This window comes from Triticum urartu, unplaced genomic scaffold (assembly GCF_003073215.2).
Source record: "Triticum urartu cultivar G1812 unplaced genomic scaffold, Tu2.1 TuUngrouped_contig_6291, whole genome shotgun sequence".
In the NCBI taxonomy this organism is placed as follows: Eukaryota; Viridiplantae; Streptophyta; class Magnoliopsida; order Poales; family Poaceae; genus Triticum; species Triticum urartu.
In genome coordinates this window covers 1-20,689 of record NW_024117041.1, presented here as the reverse complement: position 1 = coordinate 20,689, position 20,689 = coordinate 1, and the positions used below count along the sequence as shown (strand labels likewise).

Sequence of the window (20,689 nt, the reverse complement as noted above, 5' to 3'; positions counted from 1 at the left end):
CAAGCGCCTTGAAGACCGCGCGCAACGCCACCAGCGTGAGACCCGCTGCCTAGCTACTCTTGTTTTTACTCTTGGTTTTGCCTCACACGGGATGCGCGCTTAATTTGCTTGGCAGCGATTAGTTCAGTTGATGACTTGTAACCGTACCTGATGATCACCAATACAGATTGAGAACACATCATACGATCATACTGTAGTAAGTAAGTAAACTAAGCAGCTCATATCTAGAGATACACATACACATTTCTCTTGTTTATATGTAGTTTAACAGGCCCAAAAACTTTTCCACCTATATATTTGTGACCTAAACCCTTCCGGTGGACCCCAAAACATTTTTCACCTATGGATATTATTCTGAGAAGTTCATTTTTTGGCCAAAATTTGACAAATTTCTGGAGAGAAGTTCATATGTCAGTTTAAGGGTTCATATGTGCCCAGAAATGGCTTATATTTGCACAGTAGACTCATAATAGTGTTTATGATTTTGTAATTTTTATAAATTTTCTGAGAAATTCAAATTTTTTGGCGCCTGGAACAATACCAAGTTATGTTGAACAATACCAACATATGGAAGTAAAAAAATACTTGTACTGTTATGCGCGTCCGATCCAGATCCAAGAGGTGCTAAACCAGTACTCCTACACTCACTCAGTCTTTTCCACTCACTCACTCTGTCGAGCTGGTTGTGCTGTCAGCTGTCTGTCTTCTCCACGGCTGGCGCTCCTCTGCTCTGCTCTCCACGTCCGGGAACGCAGCCGCCTCCGCCTCCCACGGTCGACGCAACTCGGGTCATCTCGCCCTCTCACCACGGCGACGGTGGCTCCCGCCCGGATCTGAACCAGCCGCACCCTACCGGATAACAGCAGGTCAGTTGCCTCTATCTCTCTCTCTCATTCCGTGATCTGTTTCAGTGCCTCCATTCCTGTACTGTCCCGGTGTGACTCTCTCAACCCCGATTTGCAGCTAGCTAGGCGGCACCGGCAGGAAGGCAGGCCTCCGACGCACAGCAGCTGGTCAGATCCCCCATCCCCTCTCCGTGGCACAATAGGATCAATGCCTGAGTTTGGTTGACCACACAGAGAAATAAACTACGTGGTAGATCTTTTTAACCATTTTTATTTGTATGTTTGTATACATACAAATAAATGCATGTTTCCCCACTCTCCCTCTCCGTGCCTTAATTATACTTGTCTTGTGATTCTAAATTCTTGGCCTGATGCCTGCACTGCATTTATACTTGTCTTGTGATTGAAAATTCTCTACAGGTACCCATCCCTGGCCTGCTGTGCTGTGCTGCAACTCAATCCCCCATTTGCAGCAGCTAGGTACTAGGCAGGAAGGAAAGCAGGCAGGCGGCACCCCATCACCGGCGCGCTTGCGCTAACGTGCGTGCTATACACACACCCCCCTCTTTCATTTGCAGCTTCCAGCTAGCAGCCTATATATTTACCAACAAATTTATTTTGATTCCTGAATGCAGGTGTTGCACATCGTTCATCCCTGCGTCCGGCCAGGGGATGGCTGAGGCCGCCCTCGGCGCGGCACAATGGGTGGTGGAGAAGGCGCTAGGCCCCGTTGCAGATGGCTTGCTGGGGGCTTGGTCAGCCAGCAGCAACCTTGGCCTCAACATCGAGGACCTCAGGATGGAACTGCTGCTCGTCAAGGCCACGCTCCAACAAGCTGCCCGCAAGGAGATCTGCGGTACGGCCATGGAGGAGCTGCTGCAGAGGCTGCTGGACTCGGCACGCAACGCCGAGGACTTGCTGGACGAGCTGGACTACTTCCGCATCCACGACGAGCTATATCATACATACGATGCTGCTGACCAGCACGGCAAGGGTTGCGTCTGCAACCTCGCCCTCAATGCTCGCCACACCGTCAAAGCTCTTGCCAAACAGCTGTCATCCTTGTCCGCGTACTGCTTTGGTGCCAACACTGGTGGAGGTGGTGATCACCGGCAGGGAGTTGCAAGACAACATGTCAGTTGTTGTGCTTGGCCGTGTGGCAGAGGGCAGAGACTACCTGCCGATTCCTCCTCGCCGCCAAACGCCAACCAGACTGGTCAGGAGCTCAGTGGATGCATGCCCAAGCTCGGTAAACTCCTCCCTTGCTTATCTTCCCCGCATCCGCATGTTCATGGTGATGAAGTTGGTGCCAATGCGCAAGAAGCACCAATGCATGAGTTTAATAGGGTCGATTTCTCTCAAAGGATGAAGGGCACAGTAGAGCAACTGAAGCTTATGCGCAATGAGGTTACCAAGATTCTGCAAGGTTGTGGCCCTAGAACCATCCCAGACATTGCCCAGAGCCGTCCCATCACCAAAGGTCGAATTGATGAGCCAAAACTGTACGGGAGGGAGACTGTCATGAATAGCATCATACATGATATCACCAAGGGTCAATACTGTACCAAGGGTCTAACTGTGCTTCCGGTTGTTGGTCCTGGGGGAATGGGAAAGACAACTCTGATACAACACATATATCGCAACCAACAGGTGCAGAATCATTTTCCAGTCAGGATTTGGATGTGTGTGTCATTCAATTTCAATCTGGATAAGGTGCTAGAACAGATTGAAGTAGGTACTCGTCCAGTTGAAAGTGAAAAGGAGGGCAGTACAACTGAAGAGTTGATTGAAGAAAGATTGAAATCTAAAAGGTTCTTACTTGTATTGGATGATATATGGCAGATTAGTGATGTGGGTGACTGGGAAAAACTCCTGTCGATACTCAACCAATCACAAGAAAAGGGTTCCATGGTTCTAGTCACAACTCGGTTTCGAGCAATAGCACAGGTGGTTAAAACAACTGGCCATTCAATAGAACTGGATGGTTTAAATTCTGGAGAGTTTAGAAAGTTGTTTCTCACATTTGTCTTTGGCGATGAGCAATGTCCAAGGGACAAACATTTTCTGCTTGAGACCGGAGATAAAATAATGGAAAAACTAAAGGGCTCCCCTCTTGCAGCAAGGACTGTTGGTAGATTGCTAAGTAAAGACCATAGTTTGGGGCATTGGAAAAGGGTCCTAAACAGTAAAGAATGGGAAAAGCAAACCAATGGAATTATGTCTGCCTTGAGGCTTAGCTATGACTTTCTCCCTTTCCATCTGCAGCAATGTTTTTCCTATTCTGCATTGATTCCTGAAGATGTATATCTCAGAAGCTATGATCTCATCAGCCTGTGGATCGGACTAGATATTTTGATACCTAGTGATCAAAATCAAACATCTGAAGATATAGGTTTGAGCAATTTAAATGAGTTAGTCAATTATGGATTTTTCAGGGAAGATTCCGGTGGTCAGCGGTATGTTATGCATGACCTACTACACGATTTGGCATTGAAGGTTGCATCGCATGATTGTCTTTGTTTACGTCCCCCTAATGTTGGATCAGTGGTAATTCAGCCAACCACCCGTCACTTGTCTATAAGCACACATGACTTAGGCAAATATGATGAAGTGTCAGGTGAAAAATTAAGAAGTGAATTGGAAGAACTGAAGACAAAATTGAAGGGTGAACATTTGCACACATTGGTGTTATTGGGTAAAATGGATGGAAGTTTTGCCAAGATATTTGGTGATTTTTTTCTGGAAGCAAATGCTCTTCGTGTTCTTTATTTGTTTGACATGATGTATCCCATGGAGTTCATGTTACATCACTTTTCAGGACTTGTCCACCTACGATTCCTATGTCTAGGGACATGTGACAGAGAGATGCATTTACCACTCAACATCTCTAAATTTTATCATTTAAGGGTTCTAGATCTTGAGCCATGGGGTGGGAGTTGTGATTTGCCCAGAGACATGAGCAATCTTGCAAAACTGTGCCATATTCATACCCGTGATGGTGAGCTTCATTCTGGTATTTATAATGTGGGAAAACTTAAACTCTTAGAAGAGTTGAAGGTATTTCGAGTCAATAAAGAAAGTGAAGGATTTGAAGCAAAGCAACTAGAGCATTTAAGCAAGCTCAGGGAGCTTGGCATCTACAACCTTGAGAAGATAGATACAGCAAAAGAAGCAGCTCAAGCAAAACTGATGGAGAAAAAATACTTGAAGAGGTTATCATTGAACTGGGATAGTGAGCGGTCTACTGTTGAGGCTAGTGTTGAAGCAGCGGTTCTTGAGAGCCTTCAACCTCATGGAGATCTTCAAGTGTTGTGTATTAGAGGGCACGGAGGTCTTTCTTCTCCAACATGGCTGGCAGAGGAGTTCGCTGTTGAAGCTCTACAATCTCTTTATCTGAATGGTGTTTCTTGGGAAGTTTTCCCTTCTTTAGGGAAGGCTTGTGATCTTCGTGAGCTAAAATTGAAGCATATTGCCAGACTGAAGGATTTTATCATAGAGAGAAGCTTTTGCAGGCTAATAAATCTTACACTCATTGGCCTAGGAAGTTTTGAAAATTGGGTTTACACAGGTGAACAAGAGTCTTCCGTTGGTGGAGACTTGTTGCCACCGACTGCTCACATGTTTCCTCTTTTGCAAGTTCTGATTATTAGAGAGTGCCCAAAACTCTTGGGGTTTCCTTCTCCAAACCACATTGTTTCCCCAGATTGGTTCCCCAAGCTACAAGAGCTTGAGGTAAACTGCTGTTCAGAGTTCTCGTCAGCGATTCTCATCTCCTGGATTGAAGGTCTGCGTCAAGTCATGATGAAAAATGTAAAGTTACTGAAGCAATTTTGGTACTCAAAATCATCCGGTGGAGCAGAATTGAGAATTACCGGAGAGAGTGATCTGCTTAGCTTAGACCAAGTGCTGGTTTTTGATAAAGAAACAGGTCTAGAGACGCTGACACTCGAGAGGTGCCCACCTCTGGAGTTGAAGCACCTTCTGATGCTAACATCGTTGAAGACATTGCTTGTAATAAATTCAGTTGGTCTAGTTGGACCACTAGGAGGAGGTCAGAGTGATGTGGAATGGGAGCTCCCTGTTGAGTATATCATGATCAACGACTTAACTGGTAATACCGGCGCGGAACTGACAGAGCTCCTCCCCCACCTCCCAAAGCTCTCCAAATTGGAAATATGGAAGTGTAACAACATAAAAAAGCTGGTAGTGGGGTTGGATGTGCAACAAAAAACACAAGAAGCATCAGAGATAACCGCAGCAGCAGAGGAAGAGGATGACGGGGTGCTGCTCTTCCCAGCTCATCTCTGTGACTCACTAAGGGAATTGGTGTTCTATGACTGCCCAGAGCTGGTCCTGGTGGACCCGCCAACTCTTGTTCCTGGAGAAGGAGGGTTCCAAGCTTTGCGATCCCTCCAGAGATTAACAATATTGCGGGCCCCAAAGTTGCTATCCACCTTCTCCTTTTCCCGACACCTTTTTCCTTCCTCCCTGCAGTTCCTGAGCCTTGTAGGTGTGGAAGGCATGGAGACACTCGAGCCCCTCTCAAACCTCTCCTCTCTCACCAGATTAGAATTAATTCGTTGTGGAAAGGATCTGAAATGTCAGGGCTTGTGGTCTCTCCTTACCACCGGGGGCCAGCTCAACAAATTAAGAGTCACTGGTAGCCATAGATTCTTTGCTGATTGGGATCCCAATCCCAGACGGGCTTTGGAGGATGCTGAGGGAGGTGAAGAGTGGCAGACACAGCTTGTTTCATCCACACTGCGTGAGCTCTGGACAGATGACATAGCAGGACTTCTTGCTGCACCCGTCTGCACATTCCTCTCTTCCTCCCTCACCAAGCTGCAACTTTGGGGGGATTTGTGTGAAGGGATGGAGCTGTTCAGCAAGGAGCAAGAGGACGCCCTTCAACTCCTCTCCTCCCTCCAGGAACTAGAGTTTTGGTCTTTCAAGGACGTTCAACAACTCCCTGCAGGGCTGCGTAACCTTACCAGCCTCAAGATATTATCAGTCAAGTACTGTCCAGCCATCTCGTCATTGCCCAACGATGGCCTCCCTGATTCACTGGAAAAGCTAGATATCTTCAGCTGCAGTGAGGAGCTGAAACAGCAGTGCAGGGGGTTAGTGGGAACCATCCCCAAAATCAAAATAGACTGCATTGACTACTGATCCAAGGTAACACAAACATATTTTTGTGTGTGTGTTTTTTCCTAATAACATATAGTTTGTTCCCATCCACTATGCAGGACGATGCCTTGGAGTTCCCTTGTACATTCTTCTAGCCTTGTAGAGCTCTTCCCTTCCCATTCAAACACATGCATGACACAACGAAGGCCTTGTGACTGTGGCCTTCCTTCCTCTACTTAAACCTGGTAAGTACATCTAAACTGGAACTTTACTCCTGCTGTACTATATCTGATAAGACACCACGTGTGCTGATTGGCCCTGATCTTTCACCACACACTAATAACAACAATTTTTGGGGATTTTTGGTGGAGAAGTGTATGAACTAGGAGAGAAGTTGATCTATCTAGCAACCAGAAATTAGATCGAATAGATAACTTGGTTGAAGCAAAGTAGATGTGAGAGGAGAAGCAGAAAATAAGATGGGGATTAAGCACATGGGGCTGCACCCAAAATACCTTTCTGATTGAGATTTCTCAACAACATACTTCTGAACTGAACTATAACTGGGCTCCCTCTTGGTTCTTGGTTCTAATTTCAGGTGGAGCCATTACATGCAAAACCACAAAAAGAAAAAAAATCCACTTTTACTCCTGCCATATCAGATTCCCATTTTCTTCTCAACGGTAGTGAAACTATTTAAGATTTGTTTCTCGACGCCCCTTTTCTTTCCACAAATCAATAAAATTGACGTCATTATCAGCCAATGCCTTCTGCAAGTCTATCTTCTTTTCTTCCAACAAAACCTCACCATTTGTTTTTGTTATCTGTGCAGGTGTTTGTTCGATCTTATAGGCTTCTTCATATTTTGCAATTAAATTTGGGTTATTGTTATTCATCAAGACGTGGCAGTCTACTCCCCTATTTTGGGTGTCACGATCAAAATAGCAGTAGGACATCAGTATGGAATAAATGAGACTTCGGGCCAAGCTACTGATATTAAGGTGAATTTTTCTTTTCATATACTGCTATGTTGCTGTCAGTACCAGGTGTTCTTGCATTTCTAATTTCTGTCGGCTTGCTGTTCAGGTGTTCTTATGTTTGTTTGGTGGCTTTCAAGCCACCTGTGTTTACATTTTGTCCAAAACTCATGAAGACTGAAGGTGTGTCCGGAAAATGTTCAGTTTTAGGGATCAAAGAATCATCTTGGCATAATTATGGAAAACAATGAATTTTCAGTGTTTTGCTGCTGATCATGTTTGCAGTTTTGCTTTCCAGGTATACTTGCAACTTATAGGTTTGCTACCAATACGTACTGTCAGTAGCTAATCTCAGTTATGATGTTTGCTCTGTTTTGTAGATGAATCTCCTCAGAAGCAACAGATTGAGTTGGGGGAAAGGTGTGGTTGGCAGTCTTCTTCCACTGCAATAGCCACACACGAATGGTGCTGTTCGGTGGATGCAGTTTTAAGTTTCAGTTGTTCCTTGTGACATCCTTGATACCTTGCCCCTCATTCTATTCTTCCTCGGATGCAGTGTACCAACCAAATCCGTCTAAAGCGCACACTGGTCGCCCAGAAATTGCTGCAGCCATTGCCAATAGCATCCCCCAAAGCACATTTTCAAGCTGATGTTGCATATGATATTTTCGAAGGTATCCCCGTGCTGCTGCAGCATTGTGCAAGAAAAGGATAAAGGTCAGGTCTAAATATTCAGATATGCTTCATTTTAATCACATGGAGGGATGATGCTTTTGTACTAACTAACAAGCAACTCATCTGCGCAGGCCATAATTACCATTTCCTCCATGTGCAGCTGACAGCCTTTTATCACGAAAAACTGACACTGCAAAGGTAAGAAGGAGGCTATGTATGTCTGCTCTGTGTAGAGGGACGCTATGAATAATCAGCTGACTGAATGGCTGGTCGATTTTTGCAGGTTTGGTGAAGGTTTTGTACTCATGGTTCTCGCCAAGTACTGCAATTCCAGCAGAACATTTATTCATGTGAGGTAATAAGGCCACAGTGAAATGCAACTCTGCTAGAAGTACACTAGCTTAGCTAACATGTTCTTATTAGTAGCTTAACCGACTTGAAAACGTTTCAGAATTGGAGTGCTGCCAAGGAATTGAATTGCAAGTCTACGGAATAAGAATGCTAATGAAGAAGAAGCCTTTCCTAGGTTAGTATCTCGGTCATTCGGTATTAGTGTTGTGCAGTATAAAATAATCTGACCCTGACCGGCAGAACCATGCCAATTACTTACACACCTTGTCAGGAACCAGACTGCAGCTTCTGAAGAAATCGACACTTGTCATGTTGTTATCTGAAGAAATCGACACCCAGTGGTTATCTTCATCAAATCTAACAGCAACGTACCACCGATTTCCACGGAGTTCCGACACACTGCCACACCCTTGATCGTGCATCCAATGGCTCTGAAGACTAGAGCTGTCACTTTTTGAATTACTTTTACTGTCTCCTTGTTCACCAGCTTTTACATTATTAGCATTATAAAAGCTACCTTTCACTAGCTCAAAAAAGAAGTTACCTTTCACTGGTTGTAATGGGTACAAAACGCCAGATCGATCTGATAGCCCTGGAGCTCAACTTCCTGTACTTGGGGTAAATCCCAGACGCCATGTCCTTGGCTGGCGTGAACGTGTACCCTTAATTCGCTATATATTTTCTGTCACGACCATCCTCTGAATTCACCTAGCTACAAGGTGTGATCTGAGAGTAATTTAGTTTTCTCAGCAGAAGAATGTTGCTGATCTCATCTGGCTTGCTTGAAGTCATGACCTTCAGTTGTATTCCGGAAATCCTGTAGATCATCGCCAAATTAGGGGTGTGAAGTCCCAAGATATCAGCATCACCATAGGAGAGGAGAGGAGCACCATTTACTGCATTTTGTGTATCAACATTTTGTGATCTCGTCAAATATACGAGCTTCTTTTCTTCGCCATGAACTGCATGGTCTTGTGCTCCAGACTTGGTAGCAGCAGTTAATTTTGTGATGTTGTACGCAATGAAGTTTCTCTTTTGAAGTGATGAAACATCTTAGACATGCTACATACAGTATAAAAAGAGTTCACCATTTCATTTTTGGTAGTTTCAGTGGGTATCAAAAGAAAAATTATATCAAAAACTTTTGACACACTTGAAATCAAATTCAAATATAGCAGATATCTTTTTCTCAAAATTTAATAAGAAATCTCAAAATAATTCTGAATAGTTTTTTAAATTTCAGATATTTGAGTTCTAGTACCAAAATCCCAAACCTTGCCAAAAAGTCCAAATCTTACTACCAAAGCTTTTATAACATTGAAATATGCTTTTGCAGACTAACTAAAAGTGTGCTTCATATTAGTATTTTCCAAATTCGTTTTCTCAGAGGGTTGACTCTGATGAACAGCAAAACGGGTCAAGTTTCTTCGGACAACAGAACATGTTAGTTAGGCAAAGTCACTAGGTATGTTTATTCATGGTGGTAAATTCTTAAGAGTAAGGGGTAAATTGATGATGTGGAAAACCATGTCCATGGCATATCAATGTTCCACTGGTACGAGAGTGAATTAATCAAAACTGGGATGTGAATCAACCACAGTTACAACACAGGCGAATACCGGCAGGCATATGTTACATGTCCTTCCCACAGGGGAAGGATGCAAGACATACTTGTTTACAAGTATACTCCTCAGACCTGATGCCGCAACGCAAACCGTATCGCTGCAACCCGTAGAAAAAAGAAGTTACAACGAGACAAGCATGCTCTCCGTTGCACCAGATGACTTCTCTTGCACTCGTGCTCCCAACGGGTCTGGCTTGTGTACCCGGATGCCGCTCAAGATATAACCACCAAACGCGTTCATCTGCATGTGTGGGTGGCTGCGCAATGGAAGGACCTGCATCCAGAGGTAAGGGAGATTAAAATAACAAGGAAATCAGCACAGTTTCTGGTTTTTATAGATGATTTACCTGCATAATTCACGACACTAGTCACAGACCCTTTGTTGAATTTATAAGTAGCATTCATAATTCAGAGGCCATTTTTTTTGCATTTATAAACCAATTTTGTTGCAAGCATGCTCATCACACACCACAACAACCCAGCAGTTATTAGTACTCCCTCCGTTTCTTTTTACTCCGCATATAAGATTTGGTCAAAGTCAAACTACACAAAATTTGACTAAATTTATATTAAAAAATATGAACATCTACAATACTAAAACTATATAGTATGAAAATACGTTTCATGGTGCATCTGATAATATTGATTTCATATTGTGAATGTTTATAATTTTTATTATAAAGTTAGTCAAACTCTACAAAGTTTGACTTTGACCAAACCTTATATGCGGACTAAAAAGAAACGGAGGGAGTACTCAAGTAGGGTGGCAACAAAATTGGTTTATAAACAGCGAAACTTTGGTAATTTAGGCTTCAGACAGGTATCCATATATGGACCTTCAAACATTTTATTACTCTACATTCCTTACTGTCAAAATTGGTTTATAAGCAGCCACACTTTGGTAATTATTAATCAGACTTATAAAAACAACAAGAAGAAAAATGCCTAGCATACTGACCTGATACTCTCGAAGCCAGGGTTCAGTTATCTGTAACCCAATAGCCATTTTCGATACTTGCAAACTATGCATGCAAGTCGCAAGAGGCTGCATGTAGACACCAGAAAACAAAAGATAAGTAACAGCAAAACTAAACTTTACAAAATGAGCAAACAGAAATAAGGATAAAACAAAAAAAAGGTCAATTTAACACATAAGCTAATGTTTCAGGGAAGCGACAGGATATAAAGGAAATTTCTCTGCAGAAATGCCGCAAGACAAACATTTTGTAGGAACTGGCATCTGTATCAGTTGTAAATAATGAAGATTTACCTGAAGATACTGGTGATAAATAGCAAACGGGGCCGAGTAAGACAAGAGTGGAAGCAAATCAGCAACCACACTCTCCACCTCGTGCCCAGGAGCAGCAACAATCAAACTGCATTAACACAAAACCAATATATTAATGAAAATATTTAGACGCATACTGCAGTTGTCTTCTACTGATGGGAGTGTATTCCGCGTTACCTGCTAAAGCCATGTTCTCCCCAATATTTCATCCTCTCCGGTGAGGGTGCTTTTCCTGCTCTCGGTGCTTTGGGAGCTATTGAATTGCCATTATTTCCTTTGCAATCTACAGACCAAGATAGCATCAGTAGATCGAACATCACACTCTCATGGAAAGTTCTTCGTAATAGATTGATCACTGCTTACCTGGCATAGAAATGTCACCTTGATTAAGGTGCTCATCCGTTGCAGGCTCAGGGGCCTCTATATCAATTGGAATGTCACCTCGATTAAGGTGCTCATCCGTTGAAGGCTCAGGGGCCTCTATAACAATTGGCTGCGCTGTTGTTGACTGCGCCTTCCCATCTGACACTTCTGTATCAGATGGTTTTTCCAGGGATGACTGAAGACTCTCGTCTGGTACTGCACTAGGTTCGACCGCATCACCTTGAACGCTACCAGGAGCATTGCCAGAGCTTTTCAAGGAGCACAAGTTGCTAAGTGGTGCCTGGAAAATCCTGAATGGAGCTTCATACAGTTACATGTACATACTGATAAAAGTAATAGATGGCAATTCAAGATATAATACATAATGATAAGAATGATGCTGCATATTATCTGAAACTGTAAATAATGTATCTACCAACATTCTTAGTATGGTCTTATAGCCACTTTAAGGGTAAAAAGTATGTTTCAGATTAATGTATGAACTTATACTCCTGCTTGCTTTCCAAAGGTTCTCTAACCGACTAAATGAGGAGCATCTTTAAATGAGAAGCCATATAATGCTCAAAAATTGGATTTACCTGCTGGTCATCTCGCTGTTCAAATTATACATTCTTATTATGTCTATAGAGCTGGCCACTGATCCAAGATATGTGCTGCAAACATATCCTGTACCTATAATAGAAATAACAGAGACAATCAATATTGATTGTAAACTAACATATGCATTAAAATGGCGATGCACAAGCATAATTTACCTCCTAAGCGTTCAGCTACAGCTCCAACAACTAAACCCCCAACCATATCAACGGCAAGCACATCTGAATATGCACCAACATTTGCCATTGACAACATTAGGGAGAGCGTATCAACTCGCATAAACCTGAGAAACACAGAAAAGACTGTTATGTAACTAAGTGCTATAGCTATACACTTCCGTTGTTTCTAGGAAACAAGATCAAGAAACTGACTATGATGATGAAAAGGAAAAAAAATAGATTGGCTCCAGCAAGTAATGAAAGGGAATTAATTACCCTATTCGAGCTGGATACTTCTTGAAATACGTCTCACAAATGCTGTAGCATAAAAGGGAACAAAAATATTAGACAATTTTGCACACCTTCCACTTCTAGTAGTATATGCTAAATCCAATGAGCATAATTTAAAAGGCAATTATTTGCTCAAGTGCCAAACACTTGCAAATATAAGTTATGACAAAATTATTCAAATTATGCCAACTTTCCAAATAACTGAGTTAAATCCAGTTCACCAGGCAACCTTTCAAGTCAAAAGCTGGAAAACTTACATGCGCTATTAAGAGAAAATTAAAACCCTCCCATCCCCATCGCAACCAACAACATATCCATATACCAACTTAACAAATTAATTTGCATTGCGACTTTTATGCAGCCACAAGTTATTTCTTGTTCTGAATACCCTATACCACCACTTTTAATCAAACAGAGGATACACAAATATTCAAAAGAGCAGCTGTGCGGCTCAAATTCCACAGGCTATAAGTTCACAAACATTTTGTTTAGTCTTGTTATTTTCCCTCTCTACGCACTTTATCAATTGATACACCATGTTCCATGTCATATTCAGATTAAGAAGCACACATTCGGTTGTATTGATGAATGATGGTAGCATATATAATCGTTATGTTCCTGCATCTCTTGATGAAAAACACAGAGGAAGCGTGTATTCAAATGCCTTCAAATTGTACATTGTAGCCCACTACCCGGTAGAAGTTGGTGTGACCTAAGGTTGGCTGGGCTATGTAAAATTAAGCACAACAGACTGGATTGCTGCCATAGAGAGATAGCGGTGATGAGGAAATAGAGAGCAACAGCCTATATGCTAGATGTGTTTTCGTCAATTGTTGTACGAAATTATAAATAAATCAATGACTTTTTCCTACTTCTCCTACTTCATTCATACAGTACAACAATCTTCAAACTTCAGTTAAGAAGATACTTCAGAGTTCAGAGATATCAGTTCACTACTTGGACCAGACATCCACTACAAAGGGCTCATCAAAAGATGTATCTTTGTATATTCATACAAACACTACATATGGTCACATACGTGATTGTCATACTCATACAGCACAATAGGTTTGACAGTATTCGCTTTCAAAAAGATATTGATATTTTTCCTGCCGCAAAAAAGGGCGGCATGACACACCTTCTGGTAGAGGGGCGTCGCAAGAGCACTTTAGGCGCATATTTCTTTTGTTTCTTGAGCTTGTATTTCTCCTGCAGCCAAAACGATCGAACCAAATCAGCCCTCAGCATCCCCCAAAACAGCAAGGAATCAACTAGCCAATAAGTAAGTCAGTCATACTTGTGAGAACACAGTCTTATTTCCAAATGTGGAGCTATTCGCTATCAAAGCCTCCACTATCGCGTCACCGCTCGCACCCTCCCTGTTAAAACCGCACAATGCCAAAATCTCATTAAATAACAGAGAACAGACAGATAAATATCCTGCTCAGCCAAGACACGTGGAAAACGGCCGGTTGGTCGAATCCTCACCGCTTCATTGCCTCGATGTCCTCGCTGGACAGCGTCTGCGCGGTGTTATTGTCGACCAGGGACCTATTGTCCCTGGTCTCTTCCTGCGCCTGGCCCTCCGCGGCACCGCCGTCTCGCGGCTTATCGTCATCTGCACCAATCAACCAGTGCCAGCCATTGTTATTAACTAGTAGAGTGAAGAGATGAACTGGAAGGGAAAAGACTAACATACTCATCCTTGCCTTGGCAGGGGAGGAGGCCGTCGGGGCCGACCCGGAAGAGGGAGCCGAAGGGGCGGCCGAGCAGCGGCTGCAGCGAGCAGCTCTTGTCCCCTATCTTCACCGTCCTGCGCCAACCACACACAACATCAGAGAGAGACACGTCAGCGCGGCCGCACGGACAGCTAGCTAGGGTTTCGGAGCAGGAAGCTAATAAGGGAAGGGGAGGGGAGTGTACGGACGCGCCGGGGGTGAGGCGGAAGAAGGCGAGGCGGTCGCCGTCGTTGATGTCGAGGAGCACGCTGCACCCCTCCCACGCCGCCCGCGGTATCACCGCCGTCGGCGTCTGCGGCGGCGGCTGCGCCATTGGTGTCGCCGAGTTCGGGAGGGGGACGGAACAAGACGAGGGTTTAACACGCGGGCCGGGTCGTTAACAAGCCGGACCCAATTTCAACACAAGCCTGGGCTGGGCATCAGGAGCAATTCTGGGCCGGGCCCACCAACGATTCTGTTGTAGCTAGAAGGGAAAAAGGGCGAGTGTAGAGAGAGCCCATCGTCAACCCCAATCCCCCACACCCTCGTCGCCGGCGCCGGCTCCGGCGAAAACCCTAGCGACCCATGGTGAGTGCTTTGCTTTCCTCTGACCGACTCGCGCTGCGGATCCGCCGCCGTCTCATCTGACTCGTGCTGCGCAGGAGAATCGGTCTTACTACGGCGGCATCGGCAGCGGCAGCAAGAACCCGCCGCCGTCTGGGAAGGAGGCGGGGGATGAGGAGTACGGGGGAGGGTACGACCGGCTGGACGAGGAGGTGGAGTTCCGGCTGCCGAGGGGGCACCGGCCGGTGGAGAACCTGGACACGGAGGGGCTGGAGCAGGCCTCCGTCGACACGCAGCTCGCCTCCTCCAACGTCGGCTTCAGGCTGCTGCAGAAGATGGGATGGAAGTCCGGCAAGGGCCTCGGCAAGAACGAGCAAGGTTTCCCTTCCTTCTTTCCTCTGCTCTCACCTGCTTCTTTACACTCTCTCTAGATTCAGTTCAGTAGTTCTGTCAAGTGTTGTCAGTCATCATCCCTGGCTGTTTCAGACTCCGTCGTCATCGTGTTCGAGCTCATCTGTTAGTAATTACTCCCTCCGTTCCAAAATAGATGACTCAGCTTTGTACTAACTTAGTATAAAATTGAGTCATCTATTTTGGAACGGAGGGAGTAGTTGCAAATGGCATAATTGGTTGAAGAAAGTAGCCGAAGAAGTATAGCAAGGCGCTGCTGTTGATGCCGCAGCGGCAGAACAGACGATGTATTGTCGATTGACCTGGTTTTATTAGCTGGCAGGCTGACCACCATATAAGTTTCCTTGGTTGTGGTTTCGATGGATTTTAAGCTTGTCTAGGGACACTTTTGGGCGAGCTAAGTGTCGAGAGTTTTGGGGTTTGGAGAAAGTGGGCTGTCATGCAATGATAGTCCACAGTTGCTGCAATAGAAGTTGGTTGCCCTGTTTGAGAGCTGTGTGGCCTAGTCTGACTGTTGTTAACAAATGAAAATAAACTTAGGTGAAAGCAACAAGTTTTTGTTAGAATTCAGCTTCAGTCATTGAACCTGCTGTAGTTTTGTGTTGGTCAACCATCATCATCGTTCTTTCAGACTCCATCGTCATTGTATTCAAGCTCATGGGTTAGTAATTAGTTCAAGATGAAATAATTGGTAGAATCAGCAACCCAAGATGTATATCAGAGTTTGTTATTGATGCCACAGCCGCAGGACGGACAGCGTAATGTCGATTGATTTGGTTTTTGTTAGCTGACGGCCACCATTTTCATTTCCTTGGTTGTGGTTTCCATGGATTTTAAGCCTGTCTAGGGACACGTTTAGGCGAGCTAAGTGTCAGAGAGTTTTGGGTTTGGAGATAGGGGGTTGTCATTCGTCGGCACAATAGTCCACTCTTGCTGCCATAGAAGTCAGCTGCCTTGTTTAAGAGCTGTGTGGCCTAGTTTGACTGCTGTTAACAAATGAAAACAAGCGTAGTGTAAATCAACAAGTTTCGGTTAGAATTTAGCCTCTGACTCCTTTAATAATGCAATATAAAGGATAGAAGTCTGCTACCACCATCCCAGCAGACACTGTAGATTCAATGCTTTGTTCTACTCTAAAAGATCCAGAGAGGATTAATCTGCAGTAGCTTGCTCGTTGACTCAGGTAACAGGAGCGTATCTGGTACTCCCTCTGATCCATAACAAGTGTCGCAGTTTTGAACTAAGGTTGAACTAACCTTAGTTCAAAACTGTGACACTTATTTTGGATCGGAGGGAGTACCTAATATGACCGAAAATTGAATGTTCTATTTCGTTCGTGCATCATCTTTTGTTCTAAACTCACTGCTGTAGTTTTTCATCTGAGATGCTATTTTGTTCTTTTCCATGACATACCATCATTGACCAAAGAAGAAGGCTCACAATTTAGCATTGCCTTCTAGTTCCTGCACCTCAACAATACATTTTGTTGTCCCGATGCAGCTAGAGCCAATAATTAGTAGAATCAGTAGCTGAAGGCATAGCAGAGGCTGCTGTTGACACCCCAGCAGCCCGGCTGCATGACCTACGGCATAATGTCGATTGTGCTGGTTTTGTTAGCTGACTGACACCATGTTAGTTCCCATAGCTGTGGTTTTGCTAAATTTTAAGCTTGTCTAGGGAAGCTTTTGGGCAAGTGTCGAGAGTTTTGTGTTTGGAGAAAGGTGGTATCATTCATCAATGCAATAGTAGTCCACAATTGCTGCCATGCATACGCTACTATATAGTTTGCCAATTTGACATTTTCAATCCTAGGATCGAAGTGTAGTACTCCCTCCGTAAAGAAATATAAGAGCTTATGTCATCATATTTCTTTACGGAGGGAGTATCAACCATTGATTGGTGTCATCATGTTGGTCCAGTGGTCTAGGTTGCAGGGGCCATCCGTGTACAGTCTTCTGGACCCGTTGAGTCTCAACGATGCTTAAAACAAATGATGCACGAAAGCGACTTTGCGGCAGGTGGCAAGCGCTTACGTCATCTCAGAGAGCGTGGCATCCCTTGTCGTCATCGATCCCCATGGAAAGTGCACCAACTCTTTGCTGACCCCTGTGAAACCCCATCAATGTAGGCTCTCTGCCTCCTAAGCCTTCAGATCAAATCAATCACCAAACCTGGAACCAGACAGAAGAAAGAGAGAGGAACTAAAGGAATCAAAGATGAGGATACTGCAATGAACAAAAAGTCCATATTGATAGATCTGGAAGGGCGGAGTGCTTGATGCAGAGGCTCTGGCCATGCCATTGGAACTTGGGACTTATCGATGTTAATGTTCTATGGTACATTTGTATGTGTTTCTATAAAGTTCTGGTGTATCGAATGAGTGCACTTGGACTTTGGATTGGAGTACTAGTAGTCTAGTAGAAGTCAGTTGCACTGTTTGAGAGCTGCCTGGACTGAATTGAGTGCTGTTGACAAATGATTGCAACCTTAACGTAAAGCAAGTTCCAGTTAGAATTTAGTCTCTGGCTCCTTTAATGCTCTGAAGGACATATGTATGCTACCACCATCACAGGCTCACAGCACATACTGTAGCTTTATTCTACTCTAAAAGAATCCGGAGAAGATTAATCTGCAGTAGTTTTCTCGCCAACTTTGGTAACCATAGTATGTCTAGTGCTTCATATTACTGAAGATCTGGATATTTTCTTTTATTTCTGTCTCATTTTTTGTTCTAAACTTACGGTACAGTTTCATCTGAGATGATATTTTGTTCTTCCAAAGACGTTTTACAATTTGGCATTGCCATCTAGTTCCTGCACCTCAACAATACATTACTTTGTTCCGATGCAGGTATACTAGAGCCAATAAAAGCCGGTATCAGGGATGCAAAATTAGGAGTGGGGAAGCAAGAGCAGGATGACTTCTTCACAGCTGAGGACAATGTGCAAAGAAAGAGATTAAATGTTGAACTTGAGGAGACCGAAGAGCATATTAAGAAGCGTGAGGTGCGCAATCACACACCGAGTGCTAATTTCTGTATTTTCTTTTGAGATTCTTCCGGGTTGATGCTTCAGCTGTGAGAACCGCTATCTGATTGTCGGCGCTGCATAGCACCTATGCTGCTGTGCCATTTGGATATGGAGTTGTAGCATCAACCCTCATGAATTTTTGAGCATCCTGTGCACTTTTTATTTGGTGGCTTCTTTTCCCTGCTTGGTGCGAATCATGACAATCCAGGTCACAGCAGAACGTGAGCAGAAAATCCGCAGTGAGGTTAAGGAGATACAGAAGACGTTCTTTTGCAGCCTCTGTAATAAGCAGTACAAGCTGGCATATGAGTTTGAGAGTCATCTAAGCTCATATGACCATAATCATAGGAAGGTAATGCATTTGCAACACTAGTTCCGTTGAATTTCTTTTTCGATGACTTTTATTTTCTGATTGTTTTGATTTTTGTGCCATACGTTTGTTGCTGTTGATACCTTATGTATCCTTTCCCTAACATGACACTTTGTATATTCTGGTTCTGCAGAGGTTTAAGGAAATGAAAGAAATGCAAAGCGGCAACAGTGGCAGCCGTGATGATAGGCAGAAACGTGAGCAACAGCGGGAAGAGAAGGAGCTGGCAAAATTTGCCCAACTGTATGCATTCTATAGTTTGTCCTCAGTTAATAAAACACGATGAATGCTTGTTTTTCCTGAGGAATGCATTGAATGTGTATTAAACTTGTACTTTGCTCGATGGAACTTGCAGGGCAGATGCTCATAGAAAGCAGCAGAAAGAGAAGCAAGAACAGCCAGATATCTCAGGAGAGCAAGCTACGCCAAAGAACTTGCCGACCCCGGGCAATCAGGATCAGCGTCGAACATTGAAGTTTGGCTTCTCCAAAATGACCCCTTACAAGGTATCTTAATTCTTACATCAACACCACATTTTGTTCAGCAGATATGACTATGGAAGTAAAGGATATTGTGCTTGCATTCTGGTAACTCTGAACTGTGCTTGAGCTTGTTTGCTCCTGCTTCAGAAACAACATTTTTTTCACAGAATCCCAAAAGAATACCACGTGTACATGTTGCAAATAATGTGGCGCTTTTGAAATTTCATGCAAAAATATGCAATTGTGTGCTGTGCAAAGAAAAGAGACTTGTTTCTCAAATAGTCATATTTTAGCCTCTTATCCCTGTCTTCTTTGTGCAGACCACTAATGAAGTTACTTTTACCTCCTGTTCACTAATTCCACATATGTCTCCTGCTTGTCTCCTGTCAAACTCACTGTACATGTATCATGCTTTAGAAGCTAATTCTGTGAGATCATTCTGACTGAGCATTCCTTCTAACAATGGACAGGCACCTGTTGGCAACATGAGCATGAAGCCGAAGATTGCCACGAAAGTCCCTTCCGTCTTCGGAAACGACAGCGATGAGGAGGCATGACCTTCCTTTGCCCTCACATGATACCTCACAAAGGAGGGGAATGCCGGCCTTGTCAGCAGATTCCAGTAAGTCATCCCTGAGAAGATGCCGTGCATGTAATGTGCTGCTGGTTTGGGCAGATGTGGATAGCGGCATCTTGGCCAACCCCATGAACAAGCAGGGACTTGGACCGTTGTGGTGTCAATTGTATTGAACTGATGGTACATTGTAAGAGCAACTCTGTCTGTACTTCCATATCAGAGTGGTTGTAACTGGCTTGAGCCATGGCAGGCTGGCAACTAGAAGAACATGGCCCCCCTTTGTTGGGGCACACCTTTTGTATCAATATTGTTGGATTCTTGTGAGATTCCTCGGCGGTCGGTGGGTGGTGAAGTGTATTTCTTTCTCACTTTTTTCACAAAGCAGGTAAAAAGGGAGGGTGATTGATCAGATCAAAGTGCAAATGGCTTGGTGTTGATGGAGCCCCTGGGAGAGGGAGAGGCAGTTGGCTTGACCTGTCTCTTGGAGCCGTGGTCCATCATGGTGAACATGGTTGCATTCATGCATGCATTGACATGTAAACAGTCTCGAGAGATCAGATCACACCTACATGCATACATGTGGATCACCTTTTCACTCGCACATCTGATGAAGTTATTGCACAGATCTGCAGCAGGGCAAGTGAGTGCGTGCACCACAGGCATGTCAGGAACACTGATGATGATGGTCATCCATCTGGCACACATAACATACACGCATACATCAGCACCCATTGTTGAAAACAAGAATCCAATTATTGGTCTTTTTGTTCATCTTCTCCCTCTGAAAAAGTAAGTACAGGTCCTGAACCAGTTGCACTTGGGGTTATGGATAAGCTGATGAGCCTCATGTTTCACTTTCTTCCTGCTCTGCTGTGGCCTTCATCTTTTGGTGAGAGAGAGAGAGAACATGCATTGCATGGTCCAGCATTGCCGGTTGGGGTTTTGCTGTGAGGGCATTTGCATGGAGATGGAGCCTTGCAGGGCAGCCGCTAGCTCGGCTCTGCAGATGCCTCGCACCTAACATGCATGCATATGTAGTATTCCTCTTCACTGCTCTGAATAATGCATGCACACACACATGCTGCCATATGCATCTCCTATCCATGCATCGTTGGTTGGTCAGACAAATAACTAACCCAGCCCAGGTCTCCCTCATGCGCCTCTCTCTCACTAGCTTCAGTTTCATGCTATCCGTCCTAGAAAGGTGACACACTTTCAGCA

At 44.1% G+C, this 20,689-nt stretch overlaps 3 protein-coding genes across 6 annotated transcripts; 2 read left to right on the top strand and 1 right to left on the bottom strand.

Moving 5' to 3' along the window:
- The first annotated feature begins 663 nt into the window (after window positions 1-663).
- Window positions 664-8,686, top strand: LOC125530404 (disease resistance protein RGA2-like). 4 transcript variants are annotated; one of them, XM_048694806.1, is made up of 13 exons: window positions 664-866; window positions 964-1,095; window positions 1,266-1,385; window positions 1,481-6,020; window positions 6,092-6,217; window positions 6,805-6,973; window positions 7,059-7,247; window positions 7,330-7,369; window positions 7,506-7,666; window positions 7,756-7,822; window positions 7,908-7,979; window positions 8,076-8,150; window positions 8,247-8,686. In XM_048694806.1, exon 4 carries the CDS (start codon window positions 1,518-1,520, stop codon window positions 6,012-6,014), a length of 4,497 nt encoding a protein of 1,498 aa, XP_048550763.1. In that variant the 5' UTR covers window positions 664-866; window positions 964-1,095; window positions 1,266-1,385; window positions 1,481-1,517; the 3' UTR covers window positions 6,015-6,020; window positions 6,092-6,217; window positions 6,805-6,973; window positions 7,059-7,247; window positions 7,330-7,369; window positions 7,506-7,666; window positions 7,756-7,822; window positions 7,908-7,979; window positions 8,076-8,150; window positions 8,247-8,686. The 4 variants fall into 4 exon arrangements, with proteins under 4 accessions (XP_048550763.1, XP_048550761.1, XP_048550762.1 ...); XM_048694804.1 differs by having other exon boundaries at window positions 7,330-7,414; XM_048694805.1 differs by having other exon boundaries at window positions 964-1,013; window positions 7,330-7,666.
- Window positions 8,687-9,509: 823 nt separating this feature from the next.
- On the bottom strand, window positions 9,510-14,434 carry LOC125530405 (tRNA (adenine(58)-N(1))-methyltransferase non-catalytic subunit TRM6-like). The gene is made up of 13 exons (XM_048694807.1): window positions 14,245-14,434; window positions 14,027-14,130; window positions 13,806-13,935; window positions 13,615-13,696; window positions 13,456-13,526; window positions 12,303-12,344; window positions 12,027-12,151; window positions 11,850-11,943; window positions 11,251-11,561; window positions 11,065-11,170; window positions 10,870-10,975; window positions 10,558-10,644; window positions 9,510-9,873 (listed from the first exon to the last, which is right to left on the bottom strand). The coding sequence occupies exons 1-13, from the start codon at window positions 14,367-14,369 to the stop codon at window positions 9,721-9,723; spliced, it is 1,536 nt and encodes a 511-aa protein (XP_048550764.1). The 5' UTR covers window positions 14,370-14,434; the 3' UTR covers window positions 9,510-9,720.
- Window positions 14,435-14,484: 50 nt separating this feature from the next.
- On the top strand, window positions 14,485-19,794 carry LOC125530406 (G patch domain-containing protein 8). The gene is made up of 7 exons (XM_048694808.1): window positions 14,485-14,623; window positions 14,698-14,977; window positions 17,861-18,015; window positions 18,248-18,391; window positions 18,543-18,652; window positions 18,765-18,915; window positions 19,362-19,794. The coding sequence occupies exons 1-7, from the start codon at window positions 14,621-14,623 to the stop codon at window positions 19,446-19,448; spliced, it is 930 nt and encodes a 309-aa protein (XP_048550765.1). The 5' UTR covers window positions 14,485-14,620; the 3' UTR covers window positions 19,449-19,794.
- The last annotated feature ends 895 nt before the right edge of the window (window positions 19,795-20,689 follow it).